Source organism: Delphinus delphis, chromosome 10, assembly GCF_949987515.2.
Source record: "Delphinus delphis chromosome 10, mDelDel1.2, whole genome shotgun sequence".
Lineage (NCBI taxonomy): Eukaryota > Metazoa > Chordata > Mammalia > Artiodactyla > Delphinidae > Delphinus > Delphinus delphis.
Window position 1 is genome coordinate 2,074,482 of NC_082692.2, and position 16,357 is coordinate 2,090,838.

The window sequence follows — 16,357 nt, forward strand, 5'->3', positions numbered from 1 at the left end:
GTGCCCGCGGGGGAGCTACCACTGTCCTTATGCAGATATTCCCCCCTCTTCCCGTCTTCTCCCCTCCCCACCCCCCAGCTGCCTGAAGCTATGTCAGTTCTTCAGTTCTTTTTCAGTCGGACAAATCTCACAGATAGTTGCGGGCAAAGGTAAACGATAGTCACTTACTGGTTGTATTGTAATTTGATCAGACTTCTCTTCTTCCCCATCAAGATATGATCTGTGAAACAAGTAGGCATTTTGATTGGGAGATAAATCGTTTGGGACAAGAGACCTTCTGTGGGATGGATCAGGCTAAGATAAGGTGCATCCGTTGGGGCTCAAGAAGAAATTCAGGAGGATATGAGGGAGACAAACAAAAAGAGGGAAAAGGGGGGATCTACTTGGCATGCTCAGAATTTTTTCCCAAGTCCAGAGGTATACCAAGGAAAAAGGCGGAATCTCTGGCCTTTGTTTTTTCTGTATGTGGTGATCAGGCTACTGATGCTGTAGTGCAGCCACATTGTGACTTCAGATGTTTGGGGGATTGACTTGGGAAGCTAACTTCCATCATTTAAATTTTTTTCCTGTTTATCAGCAACTAACATACACATAAATTTTTAGGAAACAGCCTATTTGTAAACTAGGGACTGCACACATACACACAGACACACACACACACACACACACACACACAGAGTGAGAGTTTGTGTTTTTCAATGTTAAGCAAAACTGTTTAATAGAAACTGAAATTGTCTATATTAACATTGATATTCATATAACTAGAATACAATGTTAAGTGAGAGTGACCGGAGAATCTACAAAGGCTTGACGTATCTGATACCAAATCACCAAACAGATGTTAAATTCACTTTAGCATTGTTTTAACCACATCGTGTCATCTCATAGATTAATCTTTACATGTTTTTTTTTTTTTTTTTTTTTTTGCGGTACGCGGGCCTCTCTCTGTTGTGGCCTCTCCCGTTGCGGAGCACAGGCTCCGGACGCGCAGGCTCAGCGGCCATGGCTCACGGGCCCAGCCGCTCTGCGGCATGTGGGATCTTCCCGGACCGGGCCACGAACCTGCGTCCCCTGCATCGGCAGGCGGACTCTCAACCACTGTGCCACCAGGGAAGCCCTAATCTTTACATGTTTTTGATCAATGTGAGCACATTCCCTTGTATTCTTTTTTCTCTTAACCTTATTCCATACACACATTTTTATGACACTGTTTACATATTTAATATATAGTAGCACATCATATTAGTACGCCATTGAGAATATTTGTGTTTTTTGTATATATATGCATTCATTCAACAAGTATTACAGGCACCATGCAAGGTAGTCAGGACACGTCTTAAGTAAATAATAATAATATAGTTTCGTTCTCAAGGAGCTTAATTTTGTAGCATTTTTGCATATTACCATATTGGCGTGGAAGTTTTATTTGTACACTGACAAAGCACGGCACGAACACCCTCAGCAGTTGGGATGAAATCTCTCTTAAAGGGGTGCTTGTTTTGCAATGACAGCCGTGCTGCAGGGCCTGATAGAAGGAAACCTGGTCTCTCTGTCCTAAGGTTCAGACCCCACTACTCTTGAAGGAAACGGTTGCTTTGGCCTCTTTGATTACCTTTCCATTCACGGACTTACTATCACTCGTTTTAGATCAGTATCCCTCTCTCTGTGAAAGGAAGGATAATTATGGAGACCATTGAAGGAATGCGCTACTTACACGGAGAAGGTGTGATACACAAGGACCTCAAGCCTGAAAATATCCTCGTCGATGGTGACTTTCACATTAAGGTAAACCATAGTCAAGGCTTCTGGAGGATTGGGGTAATTTTAGTTTGTAATTGTCCGCTGTAAATCCATTTTCAGACGTGATACATGCTAAAAGAAGAGCTAGCGCAGCTCGTAACTGGTGATGGTGGTGCCGGAAAGCGCTACCAAGGAAGGAAAAGCAAGATGCAGATTTGATGGAGTTGATATTTTTTATTTACTTTCATCTCCTTTTTTATTTTTAGTATTTATTTATTTACTTATTTGGCTGTACCCGTGGCATGCGGGATCTTCGTTGCCATGAGCGGGATCTTTAGTTGAGGTATTTGAGCTCTTAGTTCCCCGACGAGGGATAGAACCTGGGCCCCCTGCATTGAGAGTGTGGAGTCTTACCCGCTGGACCACCAGGGAAGTCCCGTCATCTCCTTTTTCAAACTCAGTTTCCTGTTGAAAACTCTCTTTCCACTGTAGTAAAAGGAAGAAGGCAAAGGGTTTTTCTTTTGCTCACTCAGGAGCAAGCACTCACTAGGCGGAGCATCACATCTAGTTGGCTCTGGCAGCAGGAATCCAAGCGCAAGCATCTGAAAGGGGAAGTGGCGTCTGGCGGAGGACTCGGGAACTGCTTACACAGGCATCCCTTCACCAGACGATTCTGCTTCTCACACTCTGTTCTAGTCCTGGACGGGGGTTTTTATTCCTGTGTCTTTAAAAGAAGGTTCTTCTTTACATTAATAACTTATCTGTTATGTTCTGGGTTAGAATTTGAGGATTTTAGATAATCACGTGCCAGAAATCATCCCCAAGTGCTTGGATTCCTTGAGGCAAAAGTGAAACTGTCACCTCTGATGTCTTAACTGTAGTGTTCTGTCATTCTGCCCTGCCGCCTCCCTCTTTGTTCCTGGTAGTTTTTCTTTGCTTTTTCGTCTGTTTTTCCCTCCTTCTCATCCCACCTTCTCTTAGGTTCAGAACAGGTAGCACTGCAGTCCTTATCCTCAGTGTTGGGATCCTCGGAAATTCGCATCCTTGGGCTTCTGGACACCATTTGGGAGAATAGACGATGCAGTACCATCTGCTATACAAATCTGCTGGGAAGAAAGTACCTGTTTTTTCCTAACCTCAGAAATAGTTGAAAAATATATGCAGAATAAATGAGGAATTAGAATGAACATGTTTTGTTGTGTTCATCTCAGAAACATCTTCTGCTTTTCTCACCCCACCCCCAGGTTTTATTGCATGAGAATTGAGATACCAGAATTTCACACAGACATTTCTGTTTTGTTTCCTTTTTTATAAATTTGTTTCTTTTTTTGGCTGTGTTTGATTTTTGTTGCTGCGTGCGGGCTTTCTCTAGTTGTGGCGAGCGGGGGCTACTCTTCTTTGCGGTGTGTGGGCTTCTCATTGCGGTGGCTTCTCTTGTCGTGGAGCACAGGCTCTAGGCACGTGGGCTCAGTAGTTGTGGTGCACGGGCTTGGTTGCTCCACGGCATGTGGGATCTTCCCGGACCAGGGCTTGAACCTGGCGCATAGACATTTCGTAAGGGAGATTTTCTAGATGGCTGAGGACATACAGTTGCTACTTCTGAGCATTAGCTGTTTTAAACTTATCTAGTGCAACCATTTGGAAATGTTACTGTACCTCACATCTACTGAAGAAGCTCCAGATTTGAAGGCAAATCTGATTTGCTTGTAGCCTTCACAGAACAATCCCGTGGGTTTGCTCCCTTGCAGATAGCTGACCTTGGCCTTGCCTCCCTTAAGACGTGGAGTGAGCTGATGAAAGAGGAGCTTACTGCGCAGAGGAGAGGAAACAGCACCGCGAAGAATGGCGGCACCCTCCACTACATGGCCCCCGAGCACCTGAGCGACGTCAGCTCGAGGCCCTCCGAGAAGTCGGACGTGTTCAGCTTCGCCATAGTGCTCTGGGCCGTCTTTGCCAACAAGGAGCCGTATGAAAGTAAGGCAGTTACAGAGGAGTGGGGTTGGGTACTAATCAAAGTTGTTCAACAGAAGATGAGCCTTCATGGAGTCAGTTAAGATGTGTCATTGTTTGTTCGTTTAATGTCTGTCTTACCGACCGGACTATGAGCTCCACAAGGGCCAGGACCACATCTGTTCCACTCACTGCTGTTTGCCCAGTATCTACACATACAGGACCTGGAACGTAGCAGGTGCTCAGGAAGTGTTCGCTGAAAGCATGAGTCATCTCAGTTTAGGGGTCAGGGATCGTAGGACAGGTAGGAGCCGTGGTAACGCGTCTAAGCTGGGGAGGTGCTGTAACATTCCATAATTCCTGCCGGACAGGAAGGCTTGCCGGCTTCTGCTTATGAGGGGTTAACCCTTTCAGGGCATACACTCCATACTTTCATTCATCCCCTAATCCTTCATTCATTCAGAAATTGTTTCTTTTCAGTACTTACTGTGGGACTTTACTCAGAATGGAGAATATAAAGATGAGAAAGTCGTGGTTTGTGCAGGAGAACAGATTAGCCGTTCTTCAGTCTGTTAAGTATCTAAACTAATGGACGTTCTCCTGCCCATTCTTCCTGGGTGATTATCAGCTCCCGTGGTTTAATGATCACCTCTTTGCTGACGCCTCCCAAATCCCCAGCCCTGGCCTGGATATCCACTTGTCTATTAGTCAGACCCAGTCCACATACCAGGGGAACCCCAAAGCAGCGTCCCCCCAAAACAAAGCCATCTCCTCCGTGCCGTCCTAGTAGCTCATTCAGCTTTGCTCTTGTGTTCAGAAAATGGAATCACCAACCACCAGCCGAGCTGCCCAACCAGAAATTTTAGTCATCCCGTACTCAGCCTTGCCCCTCATCTCCCACCTCCAATCAGACACCAAAACCTATGAATTCGGGACTTCCCTGGCGGTCCAGTGGTTAGAACTCCTCACTTTCACTGCTGAAGGCCCAGGTTTAATCCCTGGTCGGGTAACTAAGATCCCGTAAGCCATGTGGCGTGGCCGGGAAAAAAACCAAAAAACAAAAAAACAACAACTGTGAACTCAAGGTGTATCTGATTCCAGGTACATCCGCTTCTCCCCACCCCCACAGGGCCCTCACTAGGTCAGACCCTCTGTGTTTCTGTGGCAGTCTCCCCGCACCGCCCGCCATTCACACTGCAGCCAAACTGCTCGACCTAAGAAGCAAATGAGACCGTCTCACCCATCTGTTTAAAATCCTGCCAAGGCACCCTTGACATCCAGGGTAAAGTTCAGATTCCTCAGTGTGGAGTACAGGGTCCTTTCTGATTTGGCTTTTGTTTCTCTCTCTAACCTTATTCCTTCCTCACTTCCTTTGGTCAATATGCCCAGTTACACTGAACTATTCATAATTTCTGGGATGCATCATGATTTCTGCAACTTCCAGTCTATTCATATCCTGCTTTCTTAGCCTGGATCCTCCTCTCTGAATCCTCCTTCCCACTTCTTTACCTGGATAATTCCTGCCTATGTTCTGCACTCAACAAAGCCTTCTCTGACCTTCTTCTAGTGGTGGTCCTGTTACCAGAACCCTTTGTACTTACTTCTCAAGTAGCCATTATCACTCTACATCTTAAGTCACTCTTATTAAACTGAGCTCCTCCAAGGCAAGCGCTGTCCCGTATTTGTCTTTGTATGAAAATCTGGAGTGTGGCATTGGCTTTATTCACATATTCCATTTGCTCTACGAGGAGTCACTTTGCTGTGAATTCTCTCTTTCATCTGCAGAAACTAAAATGCTGTTTGATCATCTCTTCAGTGGAATTCATCAGCTCGTTGTCACAGGGCCGTTCTGCCCCTGCTGGACGCGGCGGCTGTACTGGGAGCGTCCCCTAGGCAGAGAGGCTTCGTCCAAGTTCTGTCACCTCCCTGCCTGAGAGGAGCAGGACCTGAGAGCTCAGCTTAAGCTCCTCTTTGTTTTATAGATGCTGTCTGTGAGCAGCAGCTGATAATGCGCATTAAATCTGGGAGCAGGCCGGACGTGGAGGACATCACTGGGCACTGCCCGCGGGAGGCCGTCAGCATCATGGAGCAGTGCTGGGCGGTGAATCCAGAAGATCGGCCGACGTTTGCTGGTGAGCATCTTCCATGGCTGCACAGTCTCCGCGTGGTGACCTTCCTAGTGAGATGCCGACAGGAAGTTGCTTTGAGTTTTTAGAAAACTGAGTTCCACTTGTGATTTCAACTGACTTTCTAGATTCCAACCACTTTGTTCAATGAAAAGTTGTCATCCCTCCCCAGAGCATGAAGGCATGAAGGTCCTCTTGTTTCTTTGTGGGGTTTTTTTGCCCATAATTAACTTTTTAAAAACTGTGTTAGAATGTACGTGACACATAATTCACCATTTTAACCATTTTCAGGTGTACAGTTGAGCGACCTTAAGTACATTCACAATGTTTGCACCCGTCACCACGATCCGTCTCCAAAACTTTTTCATCTTCCCCAGCTGAAACTGTATCTATTAAACAATAACCCCCCCACCTCCTCTCCCCCAGCCCCTGGCACCCATCGTTCTACTTTCTGTCTCTGTGAATTTGGCTACTCCGGGACCTCATATAAGTGGAATCACACAGTATTTGTCCTTTTGTGACTGGCTTATCTCACTGTGCACAGTATCTTCAGGGTTCATCCACGTCGTAGCCTGTGTCAGAATCTCCTCCCTTTTCACTGCCGAGTGGCACTCTGTGGTATGTAGACCACATTTTGTCTAACCATTCATCTGCTGAATGGGTTGCTTCCACAGGCCTTCTTATTTCTTAGCTTTTATTTCATTGCCCTTCCCTTGTGAAGCTGGCATCTCTGGAAATGTGATTTTGTCATTTGGATTGGGCCAATAATAGAAGGAGAAGGAAAGGGACATGGACATCCCACATCTGTGTACCTCTTCTCATTCCCTTGTGTTGCCCAGGATCTTGCTAAAGTCCTAGAGGCAGAGGAAAGAAGAAAATCAGAGGAAAGGGGCAGAGGAAATAAGAAAATCAGGTGAGGAAAAAATAAATAGCAGGAAGGAACGTAGGAGCCTACAAAGGATTTTGCTCTCATATTTCTGCTATGAGAAAACAGAATTGAAGCCCTACCTACCACTCCCACCAAAGGGTTAGAGGGGTGATTGATTTAGTTGCCTGTTTTCTTATTTGCTGAATCTTATCCTGGCTTGCTTTCTTCTCTCATGCCTTTTTCACTTTTTTAAACTAAAATTCTTATTTTGAGGTAATTGTAGATTTACATGCAGTTATAAGAAATAACACAGATATCCCATGCACCCTTTACCTCATTTCCCCCACTGATAACATCTGGCCAGACTACAGGACTGCATTACCACTGGGATATTGACACTGACACAGTCGGATACAGAACCTTTCCATCACCACAAGGGTCCCTCCTGTTGCTCTTTCATAGGAGTAAAGCTGCTGTAAATATTCATGTTGCAGGTTTTTGTGTGAATATAAGTCTTTGTTTCTCTGGAATAAAAATACCCCGGAGTGAAAGAACTAGGTCATATGGTAGGTTCATGTTTAGGGTTTTTTTTTAAACAAACTGCCAAACTGGGAATTCCCTGGCGGTCCAGTGGTTAGGACTCCGTGCTCTCACTGCCAAAGGCCCAGGTTCAGTCCCTGGTCGGGGGACTATGATCCCACAAGCCGCGTGGCACGGCCAAAAAAACCCCAAAAAACAAGATCACACATGCCAACAACAACAACAACAAAACAAAGCAAAACAAAACTGCCCAACTGTTTTCCAGAGTGGCTGTACCATTTTATATTCTCACCAGCTTCTCTGCATCCTTACCAGCATTTGGTGGTGTTGCTGTTTTTTAATTTTAGCCACTCTGATAGGTATGTAGTGATATCTCATTGTGGTTTTAATTTGGATTTCTGTAATGGCTAATGTTGGTGAATGTCTTTCCATGTTCTTATTTGCCATCTGTGTATCTTCCTTGGTGAAAAATGTTGCTCTATGTCTTTTGCCCGTTTTCTAATTGGATTTTGTTTTTTCACTGTTGAATTTAGAGTGTTCTTTATATATTCTATATATAGTATTCCTTTCTTGGACATGTGGTTTTCAAATATTTTCTCCCAGTCCGTAGCTTGGTTTTTTTCATCCTTTTAGTAGGGTCTTTCACAGAGCAAAAGTTTTTTATTTTGATGAAGACTCATTCATTAATTTTTCCTTTTATGTATTATACTTTTGGTGTCAAGTCTAAGGACACTGTCAGGGTTAGATCCCAAATTTTTTTTTCTGTTTTGTTCTAAAACTCTTACGGTTTTACATTTAAGTCTCTGTTAAGTTTTTTTTGTTTGTTTTTTTTTGTTGTCAAGGAAAATTTATTATTGCTAACATAAGAATGGTAACACAGAACTAAATATTGGTTGTTTTTCTTGCCAGTTATTTAATTTATGTCTTACTGGGAAAATACCATGATCCATTTTGAGTTAATTTTTGTATAAGGTGTGAGACTTAGGTTGAAGTTTGCTTTTTTTTTTTCTTTTTGCCTCATTCCAACGCCACTTGTTGAAAGGCTGCCCTTCTTCCCTTGCATTGTTTTTTGTCCTTTGTCAGAAATCAGTTGGGATATTTGTGTGGGTCTATTTCTGGGTTCTCTGTTCTGGTCCATTAATCTATGCATCTATCCCTACTCCAGTACCTACGGTCTTAATTACTCTAGTGACATAAGTTCTTGAAATTGGATGGACTGATTTCTCCCACTTTTTTCTTCATTTAAAAAGTTATTTTAACTTTAGTTCCTGTCTTTCCATATAAAATTTAGAAAAATCTTGTCTATGGTCTAAAAAAAAGAATCGTACTGGGATTTTGATAGGAATTGTGTTAAACCTGTGTATCCATTTGGGGAGAATTGACATCTTTACTATACTGAGTCTTCTAATCCATGAACACAATATGTCTCTCCATTTATTTAGATTGTCTTTGATTTCTTTATCAGTGTTGTATAGTTTTCAACATACAAGTCCTATATATCTATTTCCTTTTTTTTTTTAGCAATTATAAGTAGGTTGTATTTTTAACTTAGGTGTCCATTTGTTCATTGCTAGAATATAGAAGTAGAGTTGATTTTTTATATGTTAATCTTATATCCTGTGACCTTGTTGAACTCACTAACTGGTTCTAGGAGTTTTTTTGGAGATTTTTTTAGATTTTCATGTCATTTCCAAACAGGGACATTTTCATTTCTTTCTTTCTGATCTGTTTAGTTTTTATTTCCTTTTCTTGCTTTATTGCACTGGCTAGAATTTCCATTCATTTTTATTGTTCTGTCTTCCATTTCACTGACTTTCCTCTTTCTCCTCCATTTTGCTGTAGAGTTCATCCACTGAGCTTTTTATTTGCCTTATTTTATTTTTCAGTTCTAAAATTTCACTGAAATTTCTTTCATATCTTCTGTTTCTTTGTTGATGTTTTCTATTTTTTCATTTGTTTCAAGCATGTTCATAATTGCTTCTCGAAGCATTTTTATCATGGCTGTTTAAAAATCTTCGATGTGTAATCCTAATGTCTCTGTCATCTTGATGTTGGCATCTGTTAGTTGTCTTTTGTCATTCAGTTTGTGACCTTACTGGGTCTTAGTATGATGAATGATTTTTCTATTGAAACTTGTACACTCTCTTACTATGAAGCCTTCTGTTTTTAACTGGCCTCTGCTGACATGGCTTTGATAAAGAAAGGGTGACTGCCACCTTGTTAGCACCAGGTGAAAGGAAGTCAGTTTCCCCACTTGGCCCTGTTGACACCTGAAGTGGGAGGCTTTTCGTTACTACTGGTCAGGGGTGAGGGTTTCAGTGGAGTCCACATGGTCTCCATGGACACTGCAATGGAGGTAAAGTCCCGACTCACCCAAGGCCTCTTCTGATAGTTCCCCATCGGGATAGGGAAGGAGCATCTTATTACTGCAAGGTGAGGATGCAAGTTCAGTCTACCCTTGTTGTCCACCGACACCACAGGAGTAGAGGGGCTATTACCACCTGACTGGAAGGAAAGTTCTGGCCTCCTGTTTGGCCTTCTCTGACATCACCCTGGTGGGGTGTTGGAGCACCCTGTCAGTGTCTTCTGGGGTCGGGAGTCTCAACTCCCCACTCAGTCTTTGCTGGTGGGGGCGGGGGATGGAGTCATGATTTTTCTATGGCATTTGGCTGGAGAGTGGTTATGGACTAAGCACTCTGTCTTGCTAGGCTGCCCCTTGCTTAGCCCTCTGGCCAGAAAGAACAGGTTTTTGTTTTTTGTTTTTTTTAAGAACAGGCTTTTGTTGGGCTTTTTTGTTGGGTTGCTAGCTTCTTCAGGTCCAAGTCTGAGATCTGTGCAGCAAAAGAAAAAAAAAAAAATCCAGTAAGCTCACTGCCATGTCTTTCCTCAGATCCCAAAGTCCCTAGCTAGTCTGACTTTGTCTCTCCTCCTTTCAGTCTCCTTAGGTTTGTTTTATATATAATATAACATATAGGGGTTCTTGTCATACTTAGTGGGAGAAATAAGGAAAAGTATGTCTATTCCATCTTCCCAAAAATGGAAATTACATTTTTCTTTTAAGGCCAACAGCTCTAACTTTATACCAGATCCTTATTCTGAGTGTTCCACCCTATAGTAACTCAGATGCCAAAGGGACAGAAACAAGGAATCCACCCATCTTTTTTCATTTGGAAATTAACTCGTATTAGGTAGGGCTTTGTGCTGCAGCCAGAGAAACTGTCTATTATTAGGCAGGAGTCCTGGGTTTCCAGTGATATCCTATCCTTCGTTCTGTCTGTGTAATAGTCTTGTTAGTCTCGTTATGAAAGTCAGTGATTTGGCATTTAAGTTTATATTTCCCTGCTTTGCCCACAGATTACGGTAAGTAATTCAAAGATAATAGATTGGTAATATTTTAACTTTATTCTAGAAAATACTTAAGAAATTTAAAGTACTATTTTTTTTATATATAGGCATTGAAGAGAAATTTAGGCCTTTTTATTTAAATCAATTAGAAGAACATGTAGAAGAGGATGTGAAGAGTTTAAAGGTAGGTAACATAGCAGCTGCTCAAAATGCTAACATATTGAAGCATATATATTGTCAGTCATGAAAACCAAAGCATTATACTTTATTACTGAGATTTGAGGTAAGCTAGCTTGGTAACCACAAAAAACAAAATAGGCAGTTTTATGCAGATATCATCAAGTTAGCATACCGGACCCGTTCCTCTGTCAAAACTAATGAAATGAGAGAAAAATATATCTACCAATATGAAAACAAAAGCACAACATTACTGGAACAGGATGGAAAGTACCATAGGTGGGTCAGTCATTTTGAGGAATTCTTGAAAGATAAAAAGCCAACAGAATTATTTATATCTGTTGAGACATAAAACAGGAAAAAAGTTTTAAAAGGCTGCCCCAAACATGATAATCAAGAAGTCACAGAGGAAGACGTCTCGGGTCAGCGTGTAGAAGAAGTGGGTGGTCACACGGGACGTTGGTAGGCGTCGTCATTTGGGAGCCATGGTTGTGTCAGTTTTAAAAGTTGGCTCCTCCCTCCTCACGTCTTGTGCCAAAGCAGCAGATGGAAGCAGCATGTGCCCAGGGCTGAAGCAGTGAGTTTGGTGCCTGAGATCAGAGAGGTATGTCAGAGACTGTTGCCAACTAACCAACCAAGAGGAACAGAGACCTCCCCTCCTCACACACTCAGGAAACAAGCTGTTAGCTGTTATCTTAAGTCTTACAGCAACGTGCTGCTATAATCGTGAAAGGGAGACTGCAGTAGATAAAACAGGCAGGCAGACAGAGATTTTAAGATATACACACACACACACACACACAGTCAGATAGTCAAGAATTGCCAGGCTGGCCATCATCAAAAAATCTACAAACAATGAATGCTGGAGAGGGTGTGGAGAAAAGGGAAGAACCCTCTTGCACTGCTGGTGGGAATGTAAATTGATACAGCCACTGTGGAGAACAGTACGGAGGTTCCTTAAAAAACTGAAAACAGAACTACCATACAACCCAGCAATCCCACTCCTGGGCATAGACCCTGAGAAAACCATAATTCAAAAAGAGTCATGTACCAAAATGTTCATTGCAGCTCTATTTACAATAGCCAGGACATGGAAGCAACCTAAGTGTCCATCAACAGATGAATGGATAAAGATGATGTGGCGCATATGTACAATGGAATATCACTCAGCCATAAAAAAGGAATGAAATAGTGCCTTTTGTAGAGATGTGGATAGACCTAGGGACAGAGTGAAGTAAGTCAGAAAGAGAAAAACAAATACTGTATAATATCGCTTATATGTGGAATCTAGAAAAATGGTACAGATGAACCTAGTTCCAGGATAGGAATAGAGATGTAGACGTAGAGAACAGACATGTGGACACAGGGTGGGAAGGGGAGGGTGGGATGAATTGGGAGATCTGGATTGACATATATACACTACCATGTGTAAAATAGATAGCTAGTAGGAACCTGCTGTATAGCACAGGAAGCTCAGCTTGGTGCTCTGCGACGACCTCGATGGTTGGGATGGGGGGTGGGAGGGAGGTCCAAGAGGGAGGGGATATAGGTGTACATATAGCTGATTCACTTCGTTGTACAGCAGAAACTAACACAACATTGTAAAGCAGTTATACTCCAATTAAAGAAAAAAACAAAATTAAAATAACATAAAAATGCCTATGTGTTAAGTAAAAAGCAACATACAAAATGCTACAAACTGTACACATAGTTAATATCCTGTGTCATTCTCCCCTAAATCATTCATACGTTGATTCTGTATATTTTTGATCATCTACCTACGCAGCAGGCACTCTGTTAAGACCATAGTGCAAATATGACCAGGGGAAAAAACTTGTAGGAAATACAAAACGTTAATTTTTTCACTTGAGTAGGTTTCTAGTTAAAGATAATCCTATACATTTTCTATATCTTTTATAATGAGTATTATTATTTTTATAAGGGAAGAAGTTTTTTTTTAATTGTAGTAAAATATACATAACATAAAATTTACCGTCTTAACCAGTTTTTAAGTATACAATTCAGTGGCATTACGTATACTCACAATGTTGTACCACCACGACCAGTATCCATTTCCATTTGTATCATCCCAAACAGAAGCTCTGTATCCCAAGCAACAGCTCCCCATTCCTTCCTCTCCCAGCCCCTGGTAACCTCTATTCTAATTTCTGTCTCTATGAATGTGACTATTCTAGGTGCCTCATAGACATGGGATCATACAATTTGTCTTTTTGTGTCTAGCATATTTCACCTAGCGTAATGTTTTCAAGGTTCATCCATTTTGTAGCATGTATCAGAACTTCGTTCCTTTTTAAGGCTGAATAATATTCCATTGTACGTATACGTCACATTTTGATTATTCATTCATCTTTGATGGATACTTGAGTTGTTTCCACCTTTTGTCTATAATGAATAATGCTGCTATGAACATTGGTATACAAGTGTCTTTTTGAGTCTTCGCTTTTAATTATTTGGGGTATATACCTACGTGTGGAATTGCTGGATTGTATGATAATTATACATTAAACATTTGAGGAACCATCAAACTGTTTTCCATAATATCTACACCATTTTATATTCCCACCATCAACTTACAAGGGTTCCAATTTCTCTACCTTCTCACTAACACTTTTCATTTTCTGGGTTTTGTTTTGTTTTGATAATAGCCATTGTAATGAATGGCAGTTTTGATTTGCATTTCTCTTTGAGTAATGATGTTGAGCATCTTTTCATGTGCTTCTTGGCCATCTGTATGTCTTCTTTGGAGAAATATCTATTCAAGTCCTTTGCCTGTTTTTGAACTGGGTTGCTTCTTTTTTGTTGTTGAATTATAGGAATTCTTTATATAATCTGGATATTCATCCCTTATATTTATGTGATTTACAAAAATTTTTCCCTACTCTCTGGGTTGTCTGTTCTCTCTCTTGATAGTGTCCTTTGATGTACAGAAGGTTTTAATTTTGATGTAGTCCAGTTACCTATTTTGTTGCCTGTGCTTTTGGTGTTATATCCAAGAAATCATTGTCAAATCAATGTCATGAAGCTTTTCTCCTATGTTTTCTTCTTATATAATTTTAGCTCTTAAGCTTAGGTCTTTGATCCATTTGAGGTAATTTTTATATATGTTTGTGTATGTTGAAAGGTAAGGATCTAACTTCATTCTTTCACATGTAGGTACCAGTGTTCCCCCACTGAATGGTCGTGGCCCTCTTGTCAAAAATCAATTGGCCAGGGACTTCCCTGGCGGTCCAGTGGTTAAGACTTGGTGTTTCCACTGCAGGGGGCAGGGGTTCCATCTCTGGTTGGGGATCCCGCATGCTGTACGGCAAAAGTAAATAAATAAATAATAAAAAATAAAAATAAAAAATCAATTGGCCATATATGCAAGGGTTTATTTCTGGGTTCATTATATTCCATTGGTCTGTATGTCTTTCCTTAGGCCAATACCACACTGTTTTGATTACTGTAGCTATGTAGTGAGTTTTGAAATCAGGAAGTGTGAGCTCTCCAACTTTGTTCTTTTTTAAGATTGTTTTGGCTATTTAGGGAAAAAAGTTTATTTTCTTAAAGAAGTATTTACTGCTTGTAAGAGCTATGTGAAATTTCTACCTTCTGAAAAATTCGTTCTTCCTTACAACAATTTTCTGGAATTTTTTGGCCAACCCAGTATTTTCTGCTGCTTACTAAAGTATGTCGTTATGTTCTTAATTCTAGAAAGAGTATCTGGGCCAAAATGAAATTGTAAAGAGAATGAAGTCTCTCCAAATTGGTTGCGTAGCAGTGTCTCCAAGCAGGTCAAATTCAGGTAACTTATACTGTGATTGAAAATCTATTTATTCACTTATTTGTTTGTTCATTCACTCACTGTACTGTCTAAAAGGCTATTTACAACTATATGAGAAACAGAAGAAGCTATAAAATATAACAGCTGGCTTAAAGGACTTTCTAATATATTCGGAGTTAAGGTACATATATTTGAAATATTAGGTAACAACATGTTCACCAAAATCATAAAGTATCCTGAACACAAGAGGCCTAATATATCTGATAGGGAGGAAGTGACAGCTCAGGGAAAATGACGGGAACCTATGTGGGAGCAAAGTCCTTGAGAAGGTCAGGGATGACTGGGTCCAGAGTACATGCAGAGAGGTTGGCCTCAGATTCAAGCAGGGATACTTTTTTCATTTAATAGAAGGGAAAGCAGAGTATAGGATATTGAAGCCACTTATCAGCTGTCTGTTCTGAGGCACATCACCTGACTTCTTGTAAGCCCCGTCCATCATTGTAGTAGTAAGTGTTCCTACTCTTATAGGACTTTTAAAGAACAAAAGAATCCACGGAAGTGCTTAGCTCAGAACTGCTGCCATTCTTATTTTCCAGCCCTGCGTCACAACAAGGGGACACGTTCTCTGCTCCAACACAAGTCCTTTTCTTCCTTGGTCATTCCTACAACACCCACTTTTCTGCTGCTTGGTTATAACTTCTCTCGTGCTCTCACACTGCCAGGCAGGGACGGCTGCTTATTACCTGTGTAACTCACAGGAGGAAAAGCACCTGGTAAACGCTTTTTCTTTGTTCTCAGAGTTTTCAGTGTGTTACTCCAAGGTACAGATTCATGACTGTGCTCAGGTTTTTACTCTTAACGTTTCATGAAACTCTTTCTGACGCTGATTCATTTGTTTTCAGCCACAGAACAGCCCAGTTCGCTGCACAGTTCACGGGGATTTGGGCTGGGTCCTGTGGAGGACTCCTGGTTCGCTCCCTCCCCAGAGCAGCAGGAGGAGGACCTCCTGCTGCACAGTAAACTCCAGGAGGAGGCCAACTACCATCTTTATGGCAGCCGCATGGACAGGCATACGGAAGAGCAGCCCAGACAGAATGTGGCTGACAGGAGACAGGAAGAGAGGAGACGGCGGGTCTCCCATGACCCTTTTGCACAGCAGAGACCTTATGAGAATGCTCAGAACCCAGGGCTGAAAGGCCTTGCTTATTCCGGTGCAACCAATCATGGTAGTGTGGTACAGCAAGCAGCAGGGCTAAGCAGCCAGCCCCAGTTACCACACTGGAGAAACGGATTGTGTGCGTCACTCGGTTTTGGAGCAAGACCAGTGGATCTGAGAACCGCAGGTCCAGGAGTTTGGGATGGGCCAAATCCAGGCCACATGCCAAGCCTGTATAAAACTCCAGTGCCTGAGACCAACCTACTGGGAAACACACCCACCATTCCATTCAGCTCCTTCCCATCAAGAGGTAAACAGGCCTTTCAGTCACACTGTTCTATTTTGTAACCTTTCCTGAAAGTAAAGCAGCCATTAGCTCTGTTGTAGACTGTAAGTGAACAAAGGACAAGCTGTTTGGGGTCTTCAGCCACCAGACACACCTTGCCTTCTCGGAATAAGTCTCCATCAGACCACCTGGCCTAGGCTCTTGGTTTGGGTAGAAGTCAGTGCAGCTGCCCACAAGTGTCAGGCCACAGGTCTTTGCATCTAGTAGGCATCTTCCACTCTAACCCGAATCTCAGTAGCTCCTCTATGTCTGATCTCTGATGTAAGTGAAGGTATCTGCTTGTATTCTTCCGCTTGCTTGCTGTTTTCTGAAGGTAAGAAATAAA

General features: G+C 42.1%; 1 protein-coding gene across 2 annotated transcripts in view; it reads left to right on the forward strand.

Annotated features, from left to right (window-relative positions):
• Window positions 1-16,357, forward strand: part of RIPK1 (receptor interacting serine/threonine kinase 1) — a 35,122-nt gene that overhangs the window by 13,289 nt on the left and 5,476 nt on the right. For both annotated transcript variants that reach the window (XM_060023724.2, XM_060023725.1), the window contains exons 4-9: window positions 1,648-1,785; window positions 3,489-3,714; window positions 5,673-5,822; window positions 10,677-10,753; window positions 14,461-14,551; window positions 15,433-15,996. In XM_060023724.2, coding sequence (XP_059879707.1) covers window positions 1,648-1,785; window positions 3,489-3,714; window positions 5,673-5,822; window positions 10,677-10,753; window positions 14,461-14,551; window positions 15,433-15,996 — 1,246 coding nt within the window. The remainder of the gene's footprint in view (window positions 1-1,647; window positions 1,786-3,488; window positions 3,715-5,672; window positions 5,823-10,676; window positions 10,754-14,460; window positions 14,552-15,432; window positions 15,997-16,357) is intronic.